Raw genomic sequence first — 23,617 nt, 5'->3', positions numbered from 1 at the left:
TTACAGAACTGAAATGTTTGCAGCAGATCTGCTGCAAACTTGCTGCAAGTCTGCTGCAAACAAAATGTTTGCAGGAACTCTTTGAATAATGTTTGCAGATGTTTGCAGCTAGCTGCAAACCTCTGTTTGCAGCTTTTTTTGACTTCAACTTAGATATCTACATCAAAGCATGGGGGGATATCTACAACAAAACTTTCCCCATAAATGTCATTCACCTAAATCTATTTAGAAAAGCAGCCTTAAAGTAAGATGTTTTTAATAACAGGTGGATAACGTCACAGTACCCAAATTGCACTGAGTACCCAAATTGAACCTATTCAACAAAAATAGCTGTGGAAACCTTACAAGTTTTCTTTGAGACTAAACAATTGGTATTTTTATGATTTGACATTATACACATAGCCAAATATATTTAAATATAAACATAAGGTTCACAGTAAATATCAACAGATGAAGCATTCACTGGAAAAGGTAAATCTACGGAAACATCGTATGACGACGTTCTCAAAAAGTCATCTTTTAAAAATTAAATATGTTACAAGCATCCATTTCTTATAAAATGGATAGTAAGCATGGAGAATTTCAAATTGTTCTAAATATTTGAAGAAATGGAACAAAACATCAAATTCTGTTATCCAATTTTAAATGATGTGAATTTAAGCATGGATGTAATTTGAGAACTCCTCATTACGGAATCCTGGATCGTTTGGAGGTCGGTTCATACCCATTTTTCTATGATTCAATATGGATTCAAAGTTAAATCGGTGTTACTATATAGTAAACAAGGACACATCTACAAAATAAACACAGAATGGAAATTTTTGTCTGGATCATAAAAAAATTTAGGTGAAAAAACTGTCAAAAAAGGTGTAATTTGGGTACCGTCACGTTATATATCTTTGAAACATGTTGCAAATCTGAAGTAAAAGTGGACTTCATTTTTAAGCCTTCTATTATTAGAGATATAAGAATATGTGGTATGAGTCATGAGTGCCAATGAACTCTCCATCCAAGTCACAATTAGTAAAAAGTATAGTATTATAGGTCAAAGTACGGCCTTCAACACTGAGCCTTGGCTCACACCAAATAGCAAGCTATAAAGGGCCCCAAAATGACTAGTGTAAAACAATTCAAACAGGAAAACTAAAGATATATTTTAGACGTGAATGAATTATATGATTAGAACACACCAATGGTTCACAATTAAACAATATTGCATTTGTTGTCAACAGACTATTCTCAATGATAAACAAGTGCCCATACAATTTGTAAAGCCCAGAGAAAATAAAAATTTATTTACATCATACCTTAATATGATACACAAAGACTTACATTTTTATGCATAATAACTTTCAAAGAACCACATTTTGTTCTTAAAAATTTTAGTGCAACATGAAATAAAATATAATAAAGATATATATAAAAAATAAAAAAATTCAGAACTGCTGCATTTAAATTTATATAATACATTTATGTGTATAATGCTTTCAATTTTCATGATAATAAAAATATTGTCAAAAATCTGAATAAACAGGATATCATTTCATTTGATTGAGAGTCATATGTATAATCCCAGCTTCATCATAAATTTTACTGAAGAGTCTGGGATGTAATGAAATATTGTTTTCCTATAAAGTTCAATGATCTATTAGTGTAACACAGTGAAGACAGCACTATATATATTGTACATTTAAATTTAAATTCAGCTCATTCAATAAAATATCTTATATAATCAGAACCTCTGATAATATATACAAAGTAAATATTTCATTTAAAAAATGTTATTTTCTGTACAGCTGATGGATAGTACTACCATATTCATGATATTACTGGTAGAGCTTAATTGGTAGAGAACTAAATAGAGCAAGTAATTAATATAAATGGAACAGCAAAACAAGGCCACAATTAAAAATATTTTGGTTTGCCCAAACCCTACCTTAAGGTTGAGACAGTGGGTAGGTAAGTAGGCATTTTTAAAAAAAAAAATTGAAAAAGAAAAATTGAAGTATCGGGTGTTTATTAGTCTTCATGCCTATCTGATAAAAAAAACTTCTTCAAATCAGGACAATAAAAGAATTTGAGTAGGCAGCTTTTTTCTGGGTAGGTAGCGTTTGGGCAAACAAACCTATTCTTTTTTATGGCCCAATTGATTGAACAGCTATATTACCCAGAAATGTGTAGAAAAGAATGTCATAAGATTTGCTTTTAAGACATGGAACAATTGAAAATCATGTTTTTTAAACATGTAATATATATTCATGTTGCATTTTTCATGAGGGCTATTCCATTATAATGTATGTGGGAGGGTAGGAAGGGAAGTTTAATTATTGAATATTGGTCAAGGGTCTTTTTTCAGTATGTGTCTATTACCTTTATGCAAAATCATCTACAAAATGGTTCTTGGTTGTAGGGATATTTTGAAAGACCCTTCCTATCCCACATACATTTTAATGGAATAGCCCTGAGACAAAAATAATTTGAAGACACCTATACATCAATATTGTTAAGTCTTACAAATGACTCTACTAAGATGTCTCTATCTTCTTTCTTCATCAAATCTTTTGGCTCTGAATAATAGATGGTAGCTTTACTACTGGTCTTGATTGTGTCATATTTAGACATTGTCATTATCTCTCTTAAATGTGTCCCTGTTATTTTCAGGAGAGTAAATATAACCTAAAACAGACAAAACACCAAGATATAGAAAAAATCATTCAAAATACAAACTGGTTGTGCTTACTAAGTATTTAGTTTTCTATGTTGTGTCTTGTGTACTACTTGTGTAGATTAAATAATGTGAGAAACAGTTTTATACAGAGTCTAAAAACTTTTATTAAAGATGTTGTATCTACTAAACTTTATGATGAACTATTTTGTTCTGAAATCAACACTTTACAGTTAATAATAGACTGCAGTGTATTTCATTTTCTGACTAGAGGTGATATTTTTACAGTGGAGTGCATTACTAGAGGACTATGCTTTAAGTAACATCAGGTGCGATCGACTTTATTGAGGTAGTACTAATAAATAAATATCAACCAGCTTAATGAATAAGTGCGCAAATGTGACTATTGTTAATTTGAAATGGGGCAACGAACATTTTGAGTCCAATGACTTGCGCTCCAGTTTCGGTCATGTATATATTCATGGGATGTGTTTATTCTCGTGTGTAAATAGAGGTGGTGGTTAATGTGTATAAACAATCAATATTAGTGCAATGGATTAACTGACAATTTAAATGATAAATGATATTCACACTGAAAAGTGGGTCGTCTGATATAGGCGGAACAGTACAGACTAAAGTAAAGTAAAACTATAATTTATCTGTTGGTCTTTTTCTTTTTTAGCCATGGCGTTGTCCGTTTGTCTTCGATCTATAAGTTTGAATGTCCCTCTTGTATCTTTTGCCCCTCTTATACTGTATGCTTGTTTATTTCACATTGGCATGAGGTACAAAAGAGGGTTGTGATCTCACAAAATATGTTTAACCCTGCCACATTTTGGCGTCTTTCTAAAGTCAGGAACCACTAGCGTTTATAAGACTTGTGCGAGTTTTATTTTAAATTTTGTTTCAGTTGTATGTTTCAGAGTTCAGTCATTTGTCAGTGTGGCATCCATTTTGCTGAACTAGTTATCAGTAGTATACATTATTGTTTAGGGGCTTGCTGAAGCCTGGCTCCAGGTGTGGAATTTCATCAAAGACGGATTGAATGCCTTTGTTTTCTACACTTTGGTCAGGTTGTTGTACATGTCTCTTTGACAAATTTCCTTTTTTCAGTTATTTGTTAAATGAATTTATGCTTTGGACTTGTTTTTTGTATGAAATTCAAGAGGCAATGTTAAAGAAGACAGAAGCAGAAATTTAACACAAGGGAGCAGCCAATTTAACTTCATAAGGGGGGGGGGGGTATTGGTTTTTTTTTCTGAGTCACAAATTTATTTAGTTTTTTGACGCTACATGTATCAATCAAATATTTTTTTTTCAAAATTTACCACTATACATGCTATAAGGTATGTGGGAAATCTGCATTCAGAATATTTTTTTTGTCATCTGCTTGACCAGAATATCTTTTTTCATCAAATTGGGGATCAGAATATTTTTTTTAGGAAAACTTCTTGAAGTTAAATGGTTGTTCCCATAGTCATCCTTACCCTTGTTCCTATGCAAATCATTCCTGGAAGGTATTTGAACATTCTACCCTTGCTCAGATTACCACCATAAATATCTTTATGAATCAGAAGATCACCCCCATGTTGTCCAAGGAATCTAGGAGGTACATCTTGATATATTGATGGTTCAGGTTTAACATCACTTGCACCTCCATCTGGAGTTGACCTAGTTTCTCTTGTTTTCTGCAATCCTTGTACTATTTCTACCTGCAAGCGTTTTTTATTATTTAAACACCTTGTGAATACAGGATTCTAATGCAATTTTGTCACGTTTAGCCATGACGTCTTTGTGCCAAAATAATTCATGAAGTTTCGCAGATTTTTTTCTTTTTGTCAAATTTAGACGTTTTTTAAAGTTTTATCGTACTTTTTCTTTTTAAAATGCATCAGAATCGGAATACTAGTACTGTAGTTGAAGAGTTGCCACTGTCAATTTTGATTTGACTGTCGCAAATCTCCGTTTTACTGCCTCCGCTACGCGTCGCCAGTAAAACTGCATTTGCAAACGTAAAATCTACAATTGACGGTGGCAACTCTTCAACTACAGTACTGTTATTCCTTAAATATAATACAATTAGGCCATATGGGATCAACATAAAAAAGAACTACTAATTAATTATATTGGTATACTGAAAATGACTTTCATGCATTCATAAAAAGATATTATGAGGTCATGTTATTGTGAAGTCAATTATTGTGAAGTCATAACATTACATCTATAACATCTTAATAATGATTGTGCAAGTAAAATGTCTATCATGTAGTTCGGGGAAATAAAGAAACTAAAGAAGGCCAGTGGTCGAATTGTCTTAAATGTTTATTTCTAAAATAATACAAGAATAGAATTTTAGATGAAGAGTTGTCAGAACGACAGTCAATCAGGTTTTTATTACATGTATAAGTGTCATGTGATTTGCTAATCAAATTTATCCATGAAAGTTGTCAATATCAAACTTTTTTTTTATTGGCTAGAGGTATATAGAGGGAGACGGGTTGACATCTCAAAAAACATGTTTAACATCGCCACATTTTTTAGCCTGTCCCATTTAGTCAGGAGCCTCTAGCCTAAAAATTGCTAGTCTTGTATAATTTTTAATTTAAATGCATGGTCGTTCCCTAAGAGAATATATCCAATAATATTTCTCATTATATAAGGTATAAATGCATTATCTATTTCAATTGTCAATTCATGTTTAATAAAACACAGCTGAATGCAAAGGAGTAGGTTCAGTAAGACCCCTTTTTGGCCCCAAAATATAGCAGTTTTACAAAATTGTTAAAATGTAAACCTTTAGTTATTTATTGGACAGAAGAATGCTTCTGCTACATAAATATGGGCTGTTTTTGACAATACAATGCACATATATCCGATACTAGCACCATTAAATCATGCTAAATTACTGAAATCCTCATAATTCTAGCATTTTAGTTAAATTTTAGACGGTTTTCATGTAAAACAAAAGTGGCCGCATTCGTGTTCATCCTTAATATTGAAATGTAAGTTGTATTTTATGATAATACATAACATATATATACAGGTTGAGGATGAACACGGATGCGGCCACTTTCATTTTTACCAAAAACCATCTGAAAAGTGACATTTTTCAGCATATTAGGTAGATTTTTCATATTTGAGCTTGAATCGGATCGTTTTTAATGACTAGATCTGTTAAAATCTTTCACATAAACTAATTAATTCAAATAAAATAGACACTTAAGTGTTTAAAAAGTGGTCAAAATCTTTCGTCAGATGAACCTGAAATTTGAGGCCAACATAGGTCCTTACCGGACCTACTCCTTTGAGAAAAATCTGAGACCTGCCTTTTTTCATGCATTTATTGTAATAACTTGATCTTAAAATAATCATACATGTCATAGATATAGGAAGATGTGGTGTGAGTGCCTATGAGACAACTCTCCATCCAAATAACAATTTAAAAAAAGTAAACCATTATAGGTCAATGTACGGCCTTCAACACGGAGCCTTGGCTCACACCGAACAACAAGCTATAAAGGGCCCCAAAATTACTAGTGTAAAACCATTCAAACAGGAAAACCCATGCATGTATATACACCACATATAGTTGACCACCTCATTAAAGTATCTCAGTTACAGATGTAACAAATGAATCATAAAATTAGGTCAAGGTCAAATGACACTGCCAAAAATTCAAGCATATATAACATGTTTAACATATAACATCATTCCATACACAAATAGATTGACCTATATATTGCTCTTTATGTTTGTGAGCAATAAACAAAACTATAAACAAGAGGCTCCTGACTCACTCACATGTTACTTTTGTGTGTAAATATTATACTAATAACACATAGCTGAGAGGATGATAGAGCAGATTGGTACCCCTAGAAAACATTGTCACCCTCTCAGCTATGTGTTATTTAATTTATTGTACTGAATGTCCTATCATTATTGTCTTTTTCAGATGAATTTTTTTTAAAGTATTTTCTGTGTAGTCAAGTACTTAACAACATTACGGGTATTAGGAAAATCACAGAAGTGAAATAAATAGACAATAATCGTGTCTTGACTTGACATATCAATGATACAATGTATAAAGATTCGGCCCTAAACGGTGAAAAAGTTCGGCTATCTAACAAAACAAATTTTTTCAATTGTTGTTAGTGTTATTGTTATTTATTTGATTAAATTTTTTTGGGGAAATCCCCCTATCAAAAGGCCTCATAAATATACATCACAATGAATATGATTAAATGTACATAACCTGTTGAAACCAATCCATGGTGAACAAATGTGTTTGAGTATGGAACAAAATAACAACAATAAGCATAGCACATTATGATCTATAGGTTTTCATTAAAAAAATAGAACGAGTGCAGTATACGTATAAAATGTTTTATTTGTTTTATTTTAAAGTCAGATAATAGAGACTGAGCCAAAACGTAGAATTTAAGCATTGTCTTTAATAACTTGATGTAAATTCAATTCATTGTCCTATAAGTTATCGACTTTTGATGGGTCTAGCCTAGAGGGTAACATTCAAACAAATTGTCACCTGCTCAGCTATGTGATAGAGTAAACTAACACCCTGGTCTTAGCCAATCAAAATATGGCATTTTGAAGTGAAATATAACATGTATAATAAAATTCATTATCCTATACCAAATACAGAAGTTACATCAAAGATTGTTTTAAAGTACACACATGGTACATGTGAATATTAATGTGCACTATTAAAACGTTCAAGCCCACTGCATTTATTTGCACCTGTCCTAAGTCAGGCACTTGATGTTCAGTAATATAGTTGTCATTGTTTCTTTTGTTTTTTTATATAGTCATTTTTGAGGCACTTTATAGCTTGCTGTTCAGTGTGAGTCAATACACATATTTAGTGAGGATCTGGATGTGGTTTACGCACTAAAAAATAATGGCCAAGAATAAGCATTACTTTAAGATGTCCTAAAAAATTAAAAAATACAGAAATTAAGAAAACCCATCAAGACCAGGGTTCTCGCTAAGGCGAGTCCATGAGTCCTGGACTCATCAAAGTCTGTCTGATCTCATCAAAGTCTGTCTGGACTCACCATTTTCAAAACTGGTGAGTCCACAGATGCATCAACATTGAAATACTTTGTATGGGTAAACACAAATATCATCATTTTATAGCAAAAGTTTAAAAGTTATCTGAAATTAATGTCATTTCATTGCTCTGTTAGGAAATGGAAACTAAAACTTTACATTATATTGCAATAAAATATTTTCTTCTTGCTGTTGGACTCGTCATGGCTGAAAATGACGAGTCCCTGGACTCGCCTTCAAAAATCCTTAGCGAGAACCCTGAAGACACTCATTAACAACCTTTTTGCATGATTCAACTACTTAATTATCTACCAAATATATTTGAAACAGTATACCACAAATTTTCGTATCAAGTGAAATGATTTATTGACCCACACGCTTAATCAAGACAGTCGCCCATGCTTGTTAAATTGCTTCTGGGCTTGTAAAGTTCTTCTCTACAAGCCAAAAGAATCCAACTAAAATCTTCGTTAAATTAAGTGTCCAGCTTGTGGATTTAAAAGGTTTATCGTGAAGACTGCACTTAAAGACATAAATAAAATACACAGTTTTAAAACATACCTCAGCAGACGTCACTATACATGCTGTCTCTTTATCAAATGCGTTTAGACGATATGTCATTGGGACAAGGACAACATCTGATGAAGATTTCACATTCACATTATGAATCTTCATGCTACATTTTTTGGCTGAACCTGGACTGAAATATTAGAATACTTCAAGTCAAGATTAAGATTATAATTAATACAATAATTTAATTTTGGATGTAACGAATCTTCTGATTGGCTGACGTAGTTTTGTTTATCATATCATAGACACAATTTTGTCATGTGACCATGACGTCATCAACATTTTTTCATGATTTACGCTGGTTTAAAATGGAATTTAGAATTAAATTATAAGAAATAACTGTAATATTTTGTCAGTCTATCATGTCTATTCGAAATAACATAAAAAATGTGTTGCACACTGTTAAATAACCGGCTAGGCGCGTTATTCACTGTGCATCACATTTTTTATGTTATTTCTTCATAGACAGAAAAAATATTACAGTCATTCCTTAAATGTTAACTGATGTACCTCTATTTTTAACATATAATGTCTGTTTGTTTTGTTCACACATTGTCAATGATTGTTGTCAATATTATATGATCAGATGATGGAATTTGATGCGACTGTCACATGAGTGAGAGGTTTAGCTAGCTATAATACCAGGTTTAATCCACCATTTTCCACATACGAAAATGCATTTACCAAGTCAGAAATATGCCAGTTGTTATCCATTAGTTTGATACGTTTAAAGCGTTTGATTGTACCATTTGATTATGGTTTTTCTGTTTTTAATTTTCCTCAGAGATCAGTATTTTTGTGATTTCAATTAAACTCCCGCTTTGAAAAAAAGGGGGTATACTGTTTTACTTCTGTCTGTCCGTCAGTCCCTCCGTCCCATGAATATTTTTCGTCGCATTTTTCTCTGGAACTACAGAAATTTGGTTTCAGGTGTATATAAGTCTGCTATACCGTTTGATGCGTTTCAGATTCATCGCTCGACAACTTCCTGTTTACCGAACACTTGTATTATTTTACACATGATCATGATGATAACCAAGTTGAAAATTTTAGTCACATTTTTCTCAGAAACTACAATACAAGCCTTACAAGCATTTCTGAAATTTAGTCTGCTATCCCGTGTAATGCGTTTTCAGATTCATCACTTGACAACTTCCTGTTTACCGAACATTTGTATTATTTTACACATGATAACCAAGTTGAAAATTTTGGTCACATTTTTCTCATGAACATACAAGGATTTCTGAAATTTGGTTTCAGGATTTATACTTGTAAGTCAGCTATACTGTGTGATGCATTTTCAGATTAAACACTCAACAACTTCCTGTTTACTGAACAATTGCATATTTTTACACTATTAAAATTATCCACTTGCGGCGGGGGTATCATCAGTGAGCAGTAGCTCGCAGTTTCACTTGTTTTAACTAAGCCAGGATTGTGGCAAAAGTTTAGTATTTCACCCTCATCAGTGATATATATTCTTCAAGTAAGTTTCAATGATTTTTCTATCTTATATTGAAACTATATACCATGTATACTGTGGATTCATTATTATTTGTTGGATATCAATTTTTGTGGTTTTCGTGGGTGAGGGTACGTGAAGCAAGAATTTAAATGTTCAACAAATTTCAAATTAACTATTAAGTTGTATACAGACTTTGTCAAACCATGAAATCACCTGGCATGATGTATGTCAGAACTCTGATTGAAGAGGTGGATTTAGGGCTCCCCCTTTTTAGTTATTTTTTTTTTCATTTCTGAATTTACAGTAATATATTCTAATTATTGTACAAACACTTACATAGGAACTATATCACACATTAAACAAAACTCTTTCAAAATGTCAACAATCATGACTTCTGGAGCACCTGTCTGTCTTATACCATGTAAGTATGAACCCTCGCAGGAAATCAATAGCTGCACTTTCAGCAGGAAATTTTTCACAGTCCCAAGGCATGGATCACTGTAATAAGATAAATATTCATAAGAAACTATCATCATGATCATGCATCTCAAAATAACTTTGGTCAACCTACTATTGTAATGTTGATCTTAAGACAGTTTTTGCTGGGTCCAAATACAATTGGTCAATATACTTTTACAGTATGCAATGCAGACTATTGTAGATTTTAGTTTGGAAATGTTAGAGATTGTGTACACAGTCTTTGGTTTTCTAAGTAGTGTTTTGCAGTCTGCTTTACATATTTTATGTAGTTATTGTTTTTAGTGACGGTATTTTTCAGTTTATTTGGGATCTTCATCACCGTGTATCATATAGGTACAGCAGATATAGGTACTAACCAAGCGGTCGGGATCAAATTTTTTCCTTGACATGGTATGAAAATCTTGGTTTCGTTTACATAATATCAATGTGTACTTCAATCTAAACATAATTGTTGTTTTAAGAAATGATTTGGTCGTAGGTTGCTGATTAGAGAAGTCTCATTATTTTTCCCAAAACAAGAACTCTTACTAAAAACATGTGCAAATACTTGTCAAAGAAGTTGACGCTCTTCTCATCCGATATGATTCTATATTCATTGCAACCCTTTTTCTGATAGAAGTCCACTGTGTGTGTATAGCTGTTTCAATAATTGGCATTGAAATCTTTCATAAATACATGTACATGACATATGTTATTTTTTATATTTTATTCCGAAAAGAAACGTTGTGTACGGTGAATACTGACCACATAAGTCTTTCTGTACTATGCATCTATAGTTAAACGCATGTACGGTACATAGCTTTCCCGCTTCGAAATACATATACAGCTATATAAGCTGTACCGATGATACACAGTGTTCATGGAAGAAAATTAATCTGGGCACTTTCTCTAGGACAAAACCAAAGGATGTGACTGAGACTGAATGAATTTTGAATGTAGTTCATAAAATAAATTTTAATTCTAATATGACATCACATTCTTCTTTCGCTTTGGAAACAAAGCTACATTTTAATTGCAATAAAACATGGGATGCATGTGATTGACATCACAATTGAAATTGCAACGTCAGTTGAATTTTGAACAACACCACTGTTACACCATTGTACACCAGAGATCAAAATGGATATCTTCGTTGGTGTTGCTAGCTTGGAAATTAAATAAAATCATTTTAAAAGTTACTTTTAACATGTTTAATGTATTTGTTCATTTTTATCGTTAAGTTGATGATTTTCTATATTTTTGGTTCATTAAATCAACATGATCAAAATGGCTTTCAGGGGTTAAGAAATTTTGTAACAGCTCACTAGCCCAGGGCTTATTAGTAGCAGGATTTTACTAGCCCTGTTGGAAGAACTAATAGCCCAACAAAACTGACCTACTAGACTGAGTATGCCTGAAAAAAATCAGAGTTTACTGCAATATTCAATGAATTTTATAAACTTTACAATTTTTATCCGTTGTACAGTAGATTTTTTCAGATTGGATACCCAAAACTTGCATCAAAAACATATCCCATTAGCAGATATATTCAATTAATCGATAATTGAATAATTTTATTCATTAAATATACTGTAATAATGAGTTGACCAAATCTCGAGATGGTACAAGTCTTGACCACTTCTAAACATGGTTATATAAAGTCATGCCTTGCATAAAAGGATTGGAGTATTTTTTATCAGATACATATCACTTTTGTGTAAAATAAATATCAGCTAGTTATATGTAAAGCTCATATTTGTTTTCAGTTTTAAAATCCTATTTATTAAAATAAATCAAATGACTACAAATATTATGTACAATACCCCCTGTACTGAAAAATCGATATTGAAAGTACGGGATCCTTATACAAAATCAGTTCAAATTCTGGGAATCCGAGATGACGTAGTCGAATCTGATTGGCTAAGAACTAATAGTGATGAGGTGATTTTCCACTTTCTATTTGGAAGTGCCAATAATTTTTTGTTACTAGTCCGTCGGGCATATTGGGTTACAAGTTTTGGTTGCCCGAGGCATAAAGACTGTAGTCCCGGGCGTCGGGCTAGTGGATTTTTTAACCCCAGGCTTTCTTCTAAACGTGTATTATTGGTCCACTTCACAGTAAACAAATGGTAAAAAAGTTCAAAATTTTCATGTTAGAATCAAAATATTTCTATCATCATGATCATGTCTTGGCAAATAGTCAATTAAATAATATAATGACCTAAAAGGGGGGAAAAAGGGGATCTGAACCCAGAAACACGTGAAATAAAAATCACAAAATCATTGCACAGGAAATCAAAATTTAGAAAAAAACGAAGCACGAGAAACATAATTGTAAATATGAAGGAAAAAGTACTTGACGTTATTACTCAGCCATTCTTGGAGATCAAATAATCGTTATTAATGGACATAAAACCCTGCGGTCACCTTAGCATGGATCCGCTAATATGCATCTAATTGGTTCCAGAAAGAGAAAAAAATATTCATAGTAATTTGATAGCAATTGATATCCTTGGAACACATGCAATCTCCAGATCTCCGGACTGACTGTGAATTAAGTCCCCGTTTACTTTTTAATCAAATGCGGGACAAGCACGAGAAATCAAGAGTACAAACACGAAACACAAATAAGGGGAAACACGAAGCATGCACGTCCAAATACGAGAAATGGAAAAAATAAAACGTCAAAACATGAAAACACGTAAAATAAAAAGTCTAAAAACTTTGCACCAAAATTAACCTTTACCACCCTCACCTAAGAACTACTGTACCGCAGCAAATTTGGACTATGCAGTTGCTTTAATTTTAATACTTACTTGCTCAAGTTTTTCATATTCTCTTCTAGATCAGGCAAGAACATGGCTGCATTTTTTTTCTTTTTCTGAACAAGTTTTGTCTTAAAATGCATGTCCTCACCGAACATGCTTGTATTTAACGATACAGATTTCTGTATTTTTTCCACTAAAATTCTTTGAGCATCAGTCAAGGGTCCAAAAATTTCAAGTTCTTCATTAACAATGCTTAAGATATCTAAAGGGGATAGGTGGTATGATGTATTGTAAAAGATTCCAAGGGTTTCGAGACAATGAATGTTCCAACAGGATGTTTTAGTTGGTAGCGAGGACAAATATTCTCCATGATCTTCGCAAACACTAGAATCTGTTTCACTGGTAGTGCTACAAGAACTTGACGATGTTGATAAGCTTAAAACATCGTCCAAGACTTCTATGCTTATTGGTCGAGATGCCATCTTTGTATGTTTATCTGAGAAGCGAACTAATAGTCAACATGATCAAGACATTCATTGAATTCAATGTTTTCATGCAGCAGGGAAATACAAGTAAAGGGGAAGGAAACTAATATTTAAATGTTTTTTTTTTAAATAGCAGAAATTATCGAAAGCTTTGCTGCATGTCAAAATAGAAAGTAAAGTACTGAGGTAAAGTAAAGTAACTTAAGTAAAAATTGTTTTAAAGTCGAGAGTGTAGAGAATTTCTGGGGTTAGCATTCTTAAAGGCCGAACAGTTCGTCCGTAACACACACAAAAAACTGGATACACATTGGGAACACCAACTTTCCGACTCATTGTCTCGTCTCAACTTGAGGGTAACGATTTTCTAGGGTTAGCATTCTGAAGGTCCAAAATTTCCTCTGTAACACGCCGGAAAAAAGTAAAAATTTGATATAAGGCAGCAACTATTTAATTTTCGGGGGGGGGGGGGGGATATGGATTTTTCTTGGACAAATTTTTGTTTTCGCCTTTTTTGGCGACAAGTCCAAAGCAATTTATTTCTTTCAATTTTAGCATTACATATAGTGGCAGCTGAGGGGCCAAACAAACAATTTTTTTTCCCTCAGGGTCAAAAAGATAAATTGGTGACCCACTTTCCAATTTTAACCCATTGCCTCGGCAGTTCTATATGGCTAGGGATTAGGCGACATCCCTTTAGTGTGACAACCATTATTCCGACATCCAATTACTCCGACAGCCCGCTAATCCGACAGCCCAATACTCCGACAGCTCATTATTCCGACAGCCCAATACTCCGACAGCTCATTATTTTGACAGCCCAATACTCCGACAGCTCATTATTCCGACATCCCAATACTCCGACAGCTCATTATTCCGACAGCCCATTATTCCGACAATGCATCCAGTGGTAGTGTCAATTGCATCGTTCTTCAGTAATGTCCCTTTATAACTTTATAAGGTAGGCAAGCAGGGGCATCATATGTGCGCCAATGAACACATTCTCTATTTCTTATTTGAAGGGTCTGGGAATTTCATTTTTATTAATTTTTCGGCGCGGGTTTCCATAGTCCTTATTAGCTGTTCATGTCCATGGTTTGTTTTTATTTCTGTTGATTAACCCGATTTTTGTTATCATATCTTCGATTTCCTCACTTTTGAATCATCGGACTGGAGTTCCGCCACCATTTACCAAATACATATCAGCATGATCAGAGTTGCCATCTATGGTCGCAGCACTTTCAACCGCAAAGATGAGCAACGCTGGCTTCTTTTAAGACTACTACCGTGTTTTTGATAATTTTTTCGGATACATGAATCCGCGAAATATAGAGACAGTACATGTGCAATTCTCATAACGGTCAATCATACATCGACATGACACTTGATTTACATGTATTATCAAGTGGTACTTATTTTATATCACGAGCCAATTAAACAATTCAATTTTATCATAAAGCAGTTGAAGCAGGGACAGGGCGGTATGAAAATGTTTGAGATTTAATACTTTTTTCAATGATTGGGTGCAATTTTAAAAACAAATATAAATGAATAAAATGGCAGTCGATATTCTAAAAAGTTGCGGACGCACAGCAAGATACACGCAAACAATCATATGTATAATAGGGATAGCAAGTAGTCCCTTGTATGAGAGGAAGTGAGATAGTAAGATATTTCAGCCAAAGATTTGGTTGGAAAAAACAGTACAAACACAAGTAAAATATTAAAGAGTTTGATGTGTTCTCGATTGCTTTTATTAGGTCCTTCACCATCTTTGCGAAAGTTTCAAACAATATTCATGACTATGTTGTAGTTTGTAATTTGGAATCCTCTGGAATTTTCAGGGTTGTAGTTCTATTAGAAAATCAAGAGCCCCTTTACGTTTCCTAAAATAGATTGTATGCAGTGATCCCCCGATTATGCAAATTTGATGGCAACGACCAATTGAAGGAAATCTTACAGTCACCTACTTTCCAACCCTTTGAATCGGCAGTTCTATATGGGTATAGATTACAGACTATGCTCTTGTAAAACATATTGAGTAGTACTTCATTGGTAGGGTAAAAGCCAAGTTCGGCAAACTACGCATTGGGAACCTGAGTCACTTCCAACCCATAGGCCAATTCTATATAGCTAGGGATTGTAGACTTTGCTCTAATGAGTAGCTATTGAATAGTACTAGAGGATGAGCGTAGATAATTTTAAGGGTAAGCGTTCTTAAAGGCTCAAAATTTCGTCCGAAACATGGAAATAAAGTTAACTTTGATTAAATACGCATTGGGGACACCCACTTTCCGACCTATTGTCTCGGTATTTACATATGGATAGGGACTATAGACTTTGATCTAATCAATAGGTATTGGATAATTGTACTTAATTCACACAAGGATTTGTCTCACTATACAACTCTTTGATTCACATGAGGGTAAATAATTTCTGGGGTTAGGATTCTTAAAGGCTGAAAATTTCGTTCATAACACGGAACAAAACTGGCTAGGGATTGTAGATTTTGCTATAATGAATAGCTATTTGATTACACTATAGCGTGATGGTAAATAACGTCTTGGGTTAGCATTCTTCAAGGCCGAATATTTCGTCCGTAACACAAACAAAAAGGTCAAATGCAATTACATACACATTTGGGACACCAACTTTCCGATCCATTGTTTAGGAAGTTCTTTATGACAAGGGGTTAAAGACAATGCTCTAACGAACAGCCATTTGCTAGTACTTTAACTGGAGGGTAACAATAGTCTTGCGTAAGCATGCGTAAGGCCAGAAAACTCCTTTGTAACACGGTAAAGAAAGTCAAAATTTGAAGAAAAAAAATATACATTGGTGACCCACTTTCCAACCCATTGCCTCAGCAGTTCAGTATGGCTAGGGATTATAGACTTCGCTCGTATACATATATATTGGACATACCCGTAGCCAGGGGGGTTCGGACGACCCCCCCCCCTTGAAACCAAATAAGCACTGCCGAGTGTTAAAGTCAACGTTCTGTTCAAATTGTGACTGTAAAAGTCGAGTTCATGAGTCCAAATACCCCCCTTGGAAATTCCTGGCTACGGGCCTGTTGGATAGCACTACAGCGGGAGGGTAAATATTGTCTGGTGTAAGCGTCCTTAAAGGCCGAAAATTTCGTCCGTAACACAAAAAAAAACATGAGCTTTGATAAAATACACAATGGAGTCACCCACTTTCCAACCCATTGCTTCGGAAAATCTTTACGACTAGGGATAAAAGATCAATAGACTCCTATTATTAGCTATCATCGGATAGTACTACAGCGGGAGGGTACATTTTTTTAGAGTAATCAATCTTGAAGGCCCAAAATGTCATCCGAAACATGAAAATAAAGCCAAATTCGATAAAACATATATTGTGCATGATCAACTACATGTACAACTGTAGATAGTACGCCATAAGTAAAATTAATTTATGATTTCATTGCTTGCCATAAATTGATTACTAAAAATAAACCCACCATCTTAAAATTCAAGCTCAAGCCACTTACAAAAAAATGCGTAATAGTGCACTCATTAAAAACATGCAAGACAATAAACCAGAGGTGGTATGCAAATTATTTGAAGAAGAAGAAGAAGACTATCAGTTACTCCTTTGATATATGCATGTTGGTTTGTTTTAGGACTTACTTTACAGTATGACTTTCAAATAAATTATGGTGAAAAAGTTATTAGTTATTTAAACACTATATTTTAATATAATCAGATATTTTGGCGTAAAACATTCCTAAGATGCGATCACCGAATCTTTGAAGTAGTATGTGTTTGATGAAGAGGGGTGCACGATGTTCTCTTTGTTTCATTTATAAACTTTTTAAAGGGGGGATAATAGCCATGTAGATTACTGTCAGTATAAATAGGCAAATATTCCATCTAAGACCTTGGGTATTTTAAAAAGTAACAATTTATAAAAAATACAATTGGTTAGAAAGTGAGTGACCCCCCATGCGTATTTTATCGAATTTGGCTTTATTTCTATGTTTCAGACAACATTTTCGGCATGTAAGCCGGAATTCTTACCACAGAAATTCTTTTCCTTCCTGCTGTAGTACTATCCAATAGCTTTTTATAAGGGCAGAGTCTATAATCCCTAGCCATATAGATTTGCCGAGGCAATTGGTTGGAAAGTGGGTTATCCCATTGCGTATTTTATCAAATTTGACTTTTTCCCGTTTTACGGACGGAATGTTTGGCCTTTCATAATGCCGGCTTATCCCCAAAAGTCTTTACCCTCATGATGTTGTACTATCCAATAGCTATTTATTAGAGCTGAGTATAATCCCTAGCCATTCATAACGGTTAAGGCAATGGGTTGAAAAGTGGATGACCCAATTTCAAATAGAAGCTGTATTGTCGGTATATCACGACAACATTTATTTTTCATCAAAATTCTTTATTTTTTTGTCCCTAATATGAGTTTCAAAAATTGGAATTGTGGGTTAGATATGCGTTTATACAAAATTCATCTAATGCTTTGATTAAATCGTCATCATGATTTTTTTTAAATTGTAAATGCTAATTTAAAACCCGTCAATATGAGAGAAAAACTCCAAACTAAGGTTGGAACTTAGTTATTGGGATATACAACCTTAAATTTTCGAACAACAAAGTAAAAAAAAACTATGATTTTAAAGAAAAATTAAATTGTTGCTCAAGTAGTTTTCCAAACGCAATTACAGGATGACAAATTGCATGATAGCTTTTTATCAACAGAATTGCAGGTCTGGATGTGAATTTTTGGATAGCTTCACACTAGTCAGATACGTTACCGTCATGTTTTATTTTCGTAGCAAACTAATTTTCATATACAAAGTGTCATTACTTTAATATTTTCCTCCAACATAATGTAACTAAAATGCTTTATATAGTCATAAATCTTGGTGATAGACTCTGAAAAGTTAGAGACTGGTATAAACATTTGACTTTATGACAAACAAGTTATAAAATAATCTAATTAAAATATTGATCTCTGATTTGGTCAAACATATGCGTAAACAAAATTACTGGAACTATTGGAAACCATTTTTAGCTCACCTGGCCCGAAGGGCCAAGTGAGCTTTTCCCATCACTTTGCGTCCGGTGCCGTCGTCGTCGTCGTCCATCGTCGTCCGTCGTCGTCCGTCGTCGTCCGTCGTCGTTAACTTTTACAAAAATCTTCTCCTCTGAAACTACTGGGCCAAATTAAACCAAACTTGGCCACAATCATCATTGGGGTATTTAGTTTAAAAAATGTGTGGCGTGACCCCGCCAACCAACCAAGATGGCCGCCATGGCTAAAAATAAAACATAGGGGTAAAATGCATTTTTTGGCTTATAACTCAAAATCCAAAGCATTTAGAGCAAATCACATGGGGTAAAATTGTTTATCAGGTCAAGATCTATCTGCCTTCAAATTTTCAGATGAATCCGACAACCCGTTGTTGGGTTGCTGCCCCTGAACTGGTAATTTTAGGGAATTTTTGCTGTTTTTGGGTATTATCTTGAATATTATTATAGATAGAGATAAACTGTAAACAGCAATAATGTTCAGCAAAGTAAGATTTACAAATAAGTCAACATGACTGAAATGGTCAATTGACCCCCTAAGGAGTTATTGTCCTTTATAGTCAACTTTTAACAATTTTCATAAAATTTGTAAATTTTTATTAACATTTTCCACTGAAACTACTGGGCCAAGTTCATTATAGATAGAGATAATTGTAAGCAGCAAGACTGTTTAGTAAAGTAAGATGTACAAACACATCACCATCACCAAAATACAATTTTGTCATGAATCCATCTGATTCCTTTGTTTAATATTCACATAGACCAAGGTGAGCGACACAGGCTCTTTAGAGCCTCTAGTATTAGAGATTCAGTGACAACAATCTCAATATAAAAACAGGGATTTTCGCTGTATTAAAGACCCATTGGTGGCCTTCGGTTGTTTTCTGCCTCTTTGGTTTGGTTGTTGTCTCTTTGAGACATTCCCCATAACCATTTTCAATTTTATTAAAAATACGGTTTTACCAAGGATTTGTATAGCGAGATTCTAATCCTTCTCATTATACAAATCCTTAGTTTTTACTTGTGTTCTTGATTGTTACCCATGGCATAATTTCTAAAGGCTAAACAAGACACGAACAATCAAAGTTATATGCATGATGGAGTTTTTATTCAGTTGAAGATATTAGCAAGCAAAATCGAGGGCATTGTGCAAATGATGATACAAGCATGAAAATTACCACAAAGCATCATTATTATATACTTTTTAAGAATTAGCTGCTGGCCATTCAAAAAAATATTTTTTTCAAGATGGCCACGTCCATTTTCTAAAATGGCTGTTTCTTCAGTTTGAAAATACTGATTTTTCTGGAATTTTTTTTTATTTAACTTATTTCAGTAAAAAACAATTGTCAGGTTGGGTGGATACCTTCTTTACATCACATATTTATTAAAAATGAATATTTGATATATCCAGTATTTGCGCATGCGCGGAAAAATTACAAAAATTCTTTCAAAAATATTAACTATTTACTATAAATTTAGTGTTTTTGGATTTCTAATGATATTTTGAATTGGTTTGATAATATTTTTCAAGGTTATGATACACATGTGTTTAACACTTTTGCGCATGTGCAAACTATTTATAGACATCAAGCGCGATTTGTATGCACTACCAGGCAATTCTCAGGTATTCGATGGATAAGGCGAAAATGTGGTGAATCCCAGAGAAACATCAATTGTAACTGCAGATCAGCCACTTTTGGAAATTCCTGAGCAAATTCACTGGGAATGGCCTGACTTTTACGGAAAAGATAAGTTTATCGTCGTGTTTGGTGGATTAATATTGCACATTCAAATGACTTGTTATAAAACTCTGGGTGATATATTACGTGATAGGGGATGGACATGTTGTCTTACTGAAGGCAATATTGCAGCACCAAGAACGGCAGATTATTTTTATGTATGTTCAAATGTACCTAGGACTAGACAGGCGCATCAGACAATTGCATGTATTTTGCTTGCACTGTTAATTTCGGATTATGAAAACTAAACTCAGAATATATAATTATGTCATGACTCTGTGACGTAAAATGATTTAAAATACTAGTGTATAGAGTCATCTCGACCACAGTTTCATTCATGGCGTTCAATTAAAAAAATAGAACTTCTTTTAATTTTGGTATTATGCTCATTTCATGAGTGAGATTTCGTTCTTAACAAACAGTCAATATAAAGCATGATAGCGTAATGTTTTCGGTGTTGATCGTGTAAATTATGCTCGATCGTTACCGACCCATCTCAAGATATGACTTCCCATCCCGAACACCACCCACAGGTGTCAATGGAATTTGAAAATGATAATTTCACTGTACGTAAGACCAGCAAATTTCTTTCTTATAACACGATCAGTCACAAAAACTGAATAATGCAATTGTGAAGTGCGATGTTGGTGCCATAGGATTAACCGAAGATCCCATTTAGACAGATGATTGGTAGCTGGACCAGGAGTTAGTATACTAGAAGATGAATTTGAAAGATCTTGTGGTTTGGGTCATTCTATAACAGATGAACAACCTAATGAAGACGCTACGAAAACACGAAAAGATGTCTTCAAACAGCTTTAAAGGCTTTGTAAAGTGATGAACGAGTTTGGAAATTCATTTCTAGATGAGTCGTCAGATTAGGAAAAAAATATACTCCATTTAAGAAATTGTTGAACAGGTAAGATATGTAAGTAAATTCCAAGATATTGGTCCAAACAATACGAACATTGTTGAAGCAAATACAAAACGAAGGAGAACCTGCTTTTTATAACCAAATAAAAATAACAACGTCTTATTTTGGCCGAAAAATTGAAACAGGAAACGTCTTTGTCAAAAACAAAGCTTTAGAACATTAAAAGTGATTGCAATATTTTTTCTAGACTTTTCATTTCTTGTCACAGTAGACAATTTTACTTGAAATATTTCTTTATCCACAAAAACCAAACTTCTCCTCCGTCTTTATCTCAGGATGTTTCTTGAAATAGTGGTATTAAATCGCTTCAAATGGGTTTACTTGAAACATTCTGCGATTTGCTGATCCAAATTGGGACGCATTGATCGTTGGTGGGCAGCAATGGTTAATTCCAGGTCACAAGGTTTGGCAACAATAGTTGATGATTATGCAAATTATGTCATACTGCTTTACATAAAATCTTGCATCGATAAGTATTCAAGAGTAGACATTGTATTTGATGTTTACTAAATGAATAATTTAAAGGCTGTGACAAGACAAAGGCAAGGTTTTTGTGCCAGATGGAAAGGTGATGGTTCATGTAGAACACCAAGGGTTTGGAGTAGTTTTCTCTGTGAAGATGACAACGAAATGAAATTGTTCAAGTTTCTTGCTGACAAAAGAGACTAAAATGTGTATGTTATTCATTGTGAAAATATTCTTTGCAATTTTCAATAAGGATACTTCCTATCTACCACTTGTAATAATAAAGAAGCAGATACACGAATGTTTGTCCATGTTCGGCATGATTATGAAAAGTGTTGTTAAATGTAATTTTAGGTAGTACTGACACAGATTTAATAGTATCAATAATTGCAGCAATCGCAAAACTAGGTAGAACACATTGTGGATAGGTAATAGAAGGAATAAAGACTTTTGTTGGCTTCCTGTACGTGACATATCAAATGCGTTTGGTCCTTGTGTAGCTGCTCTTCCTTTCGTCCATGCATTCAGTGGATGTGACATTTTGTCGAATTGTCGTGGGAAAGGAAAGGGGTCAGCTCATCTAACAATGGAGGGTTTTGTCAGATATAAAGGACGTAATTTTTTGGCTTAAGTATGAAGCGAGGCACGATGTGAATTGTTTGCCAGAAAGCAACGGCATTGTGATGCAAATCCGTATACAAGAGGTTCCTTTCCAGAGCACATCAAAAGAGAAGTAAATCAAGGTGTTGTTTAAGATCAGCCTGATTCATGTATTCGACAGGTATATGTACCACGTCATGAACACTGGGATTGGATGAAATAAAGAATTAATGACAGTTGCAAACAGAAATGGACTTCTGTGACTGCCGTTGCATCCTCGTTTCAGAAACTTTTGAAATGCGGAGGCAAAAATCCAGCTGTGTTGGTAACTGTTAATGCTACCTTTCTGGCTTTCCTTGTACGGGTTGTTGTAAAGCCAATTGTCAAATAATTTTAAGATAAGCAACCTGTCTTTCTAACTAAACTAGACATTTAAACTTAACAAAGAGTGTTATCACTTGTTAAGTTGATGGAAATTATAAAAATATTTTCTACGTATTTTCCTCCATTTTGGAACCGGAAATCACTATTTTTCTACATTTATGTGTTGTTTTGTCTTACTTAGGAACTGTTTGTAACGTTTTATCATAACTGACATTGGTTTATACCTATATCACATCTTTCAAGGATTTACATCCCTTGTGAAGTTGCTTGAAAGTATAAAAATAAAATTTTTTTTGACTTTTTTGCCGGCATTTTGAAACCGGAAGTCACCTTTAGTTTCATTAATGTATTGTCTAGTCGTAATTTAGGAACTGTCATTTACTTTTTATTAAATCTAACATTGGATTTTACATATAACATACCATTCAACGGATTAACGAATGATTGCCAATTTGTAATGACGCCATTTCCAAAATTTGTGGTGGCCATCTTGAAAAATGATTTTTTTTCTGGCCAGCAGCGGATTTTTTATAAGTATCATGTAGTAAACCTTTATACCAAATTTCATGCTTGTATCACGATTTGCACATTTATGTCCATAATATCTCCCACTATCCTGGTTGAAGTTCAAGACACAATCATATATAACAAGAATGTGTCCATAGTACACGGATGCCCCACTCGCACTATAATTTTCCATGTTCAGTGGACCGTGAAATTGGGGTCAAAACTTTAATTTGGAATTAAAATTAGAAAGATCATATCATAGGGAACATGTGTACTAAGTTTCAAGTAGTTGTGACTTTAACTTCATCAAAAACTACCTTGACCAAAAACTTTAACCTGAACTTCGCACTTTCATTTTCTATGTTCAGTTGACCATGAAATTGGGGTCAAAACTATAATTTGGCATTAAAATTAGAAAGATCATATCATGGGGAACA

At 33.8% G+C, this 23,617-nt stretch overlaps 2 protein-coding genes across 2 annotated transcripts in view; both read right to left on the bottom strand.

Moving 5' to 3' along the window:
* LOC143076841 (uncharacterized) overlaps window positions 1–23,617 on the bottom strand; it is a 176,985-nt gene that overhangs the window by 60,590 nt on the left and 92,778 nt on the right. The gene's annotated exons all lie outside the window — the stretch shown is intronic.
* LOC143076838 (uncharacterized) lies at window positions 1,134–13,556 on the bottom strand. The gene is made up of 5 exons (XM_076252731.1): window positions 13,043–13,556; window positions 10,104–10,265; window positions 8,294–8,432; window positions 4,153–4,377; window positions 1,134–2,676 (listed from the first exon to the last, which is right to left on the bottom strand). Exons 1-5 carry the CDS (start codon window positions 13,474–13,476, stop codon window positions 2,488–2,490), a joined length of 1,149 nt encoding a protein of 382 aa, XP_076108846.1. The 5' UTR covers window positions 13,477–13,556; the 3' UTR covers window positions 1,134–2,487.

Source organism: Mytilus galloprovincialis, chromosome 5 (genome assembly GCF_965363235.1).
Source record: "Mytilus galloprovincialis chromosome 5, xbMytGall1.hap1.1, whole genome shotgun sequence".
Taxonomy (NCBI): domain Eukaryota; kingdom Metazoa; phylum Mollusca; class Bivalvia; order Mytilida; family Mytilidae; genus Mytilus; species Mytilus galloprovincialis.
Note: the sequence above shows the minus strand (reverse complement) of the source record. Positions and strands in the feature narration are given on the sequence as shown.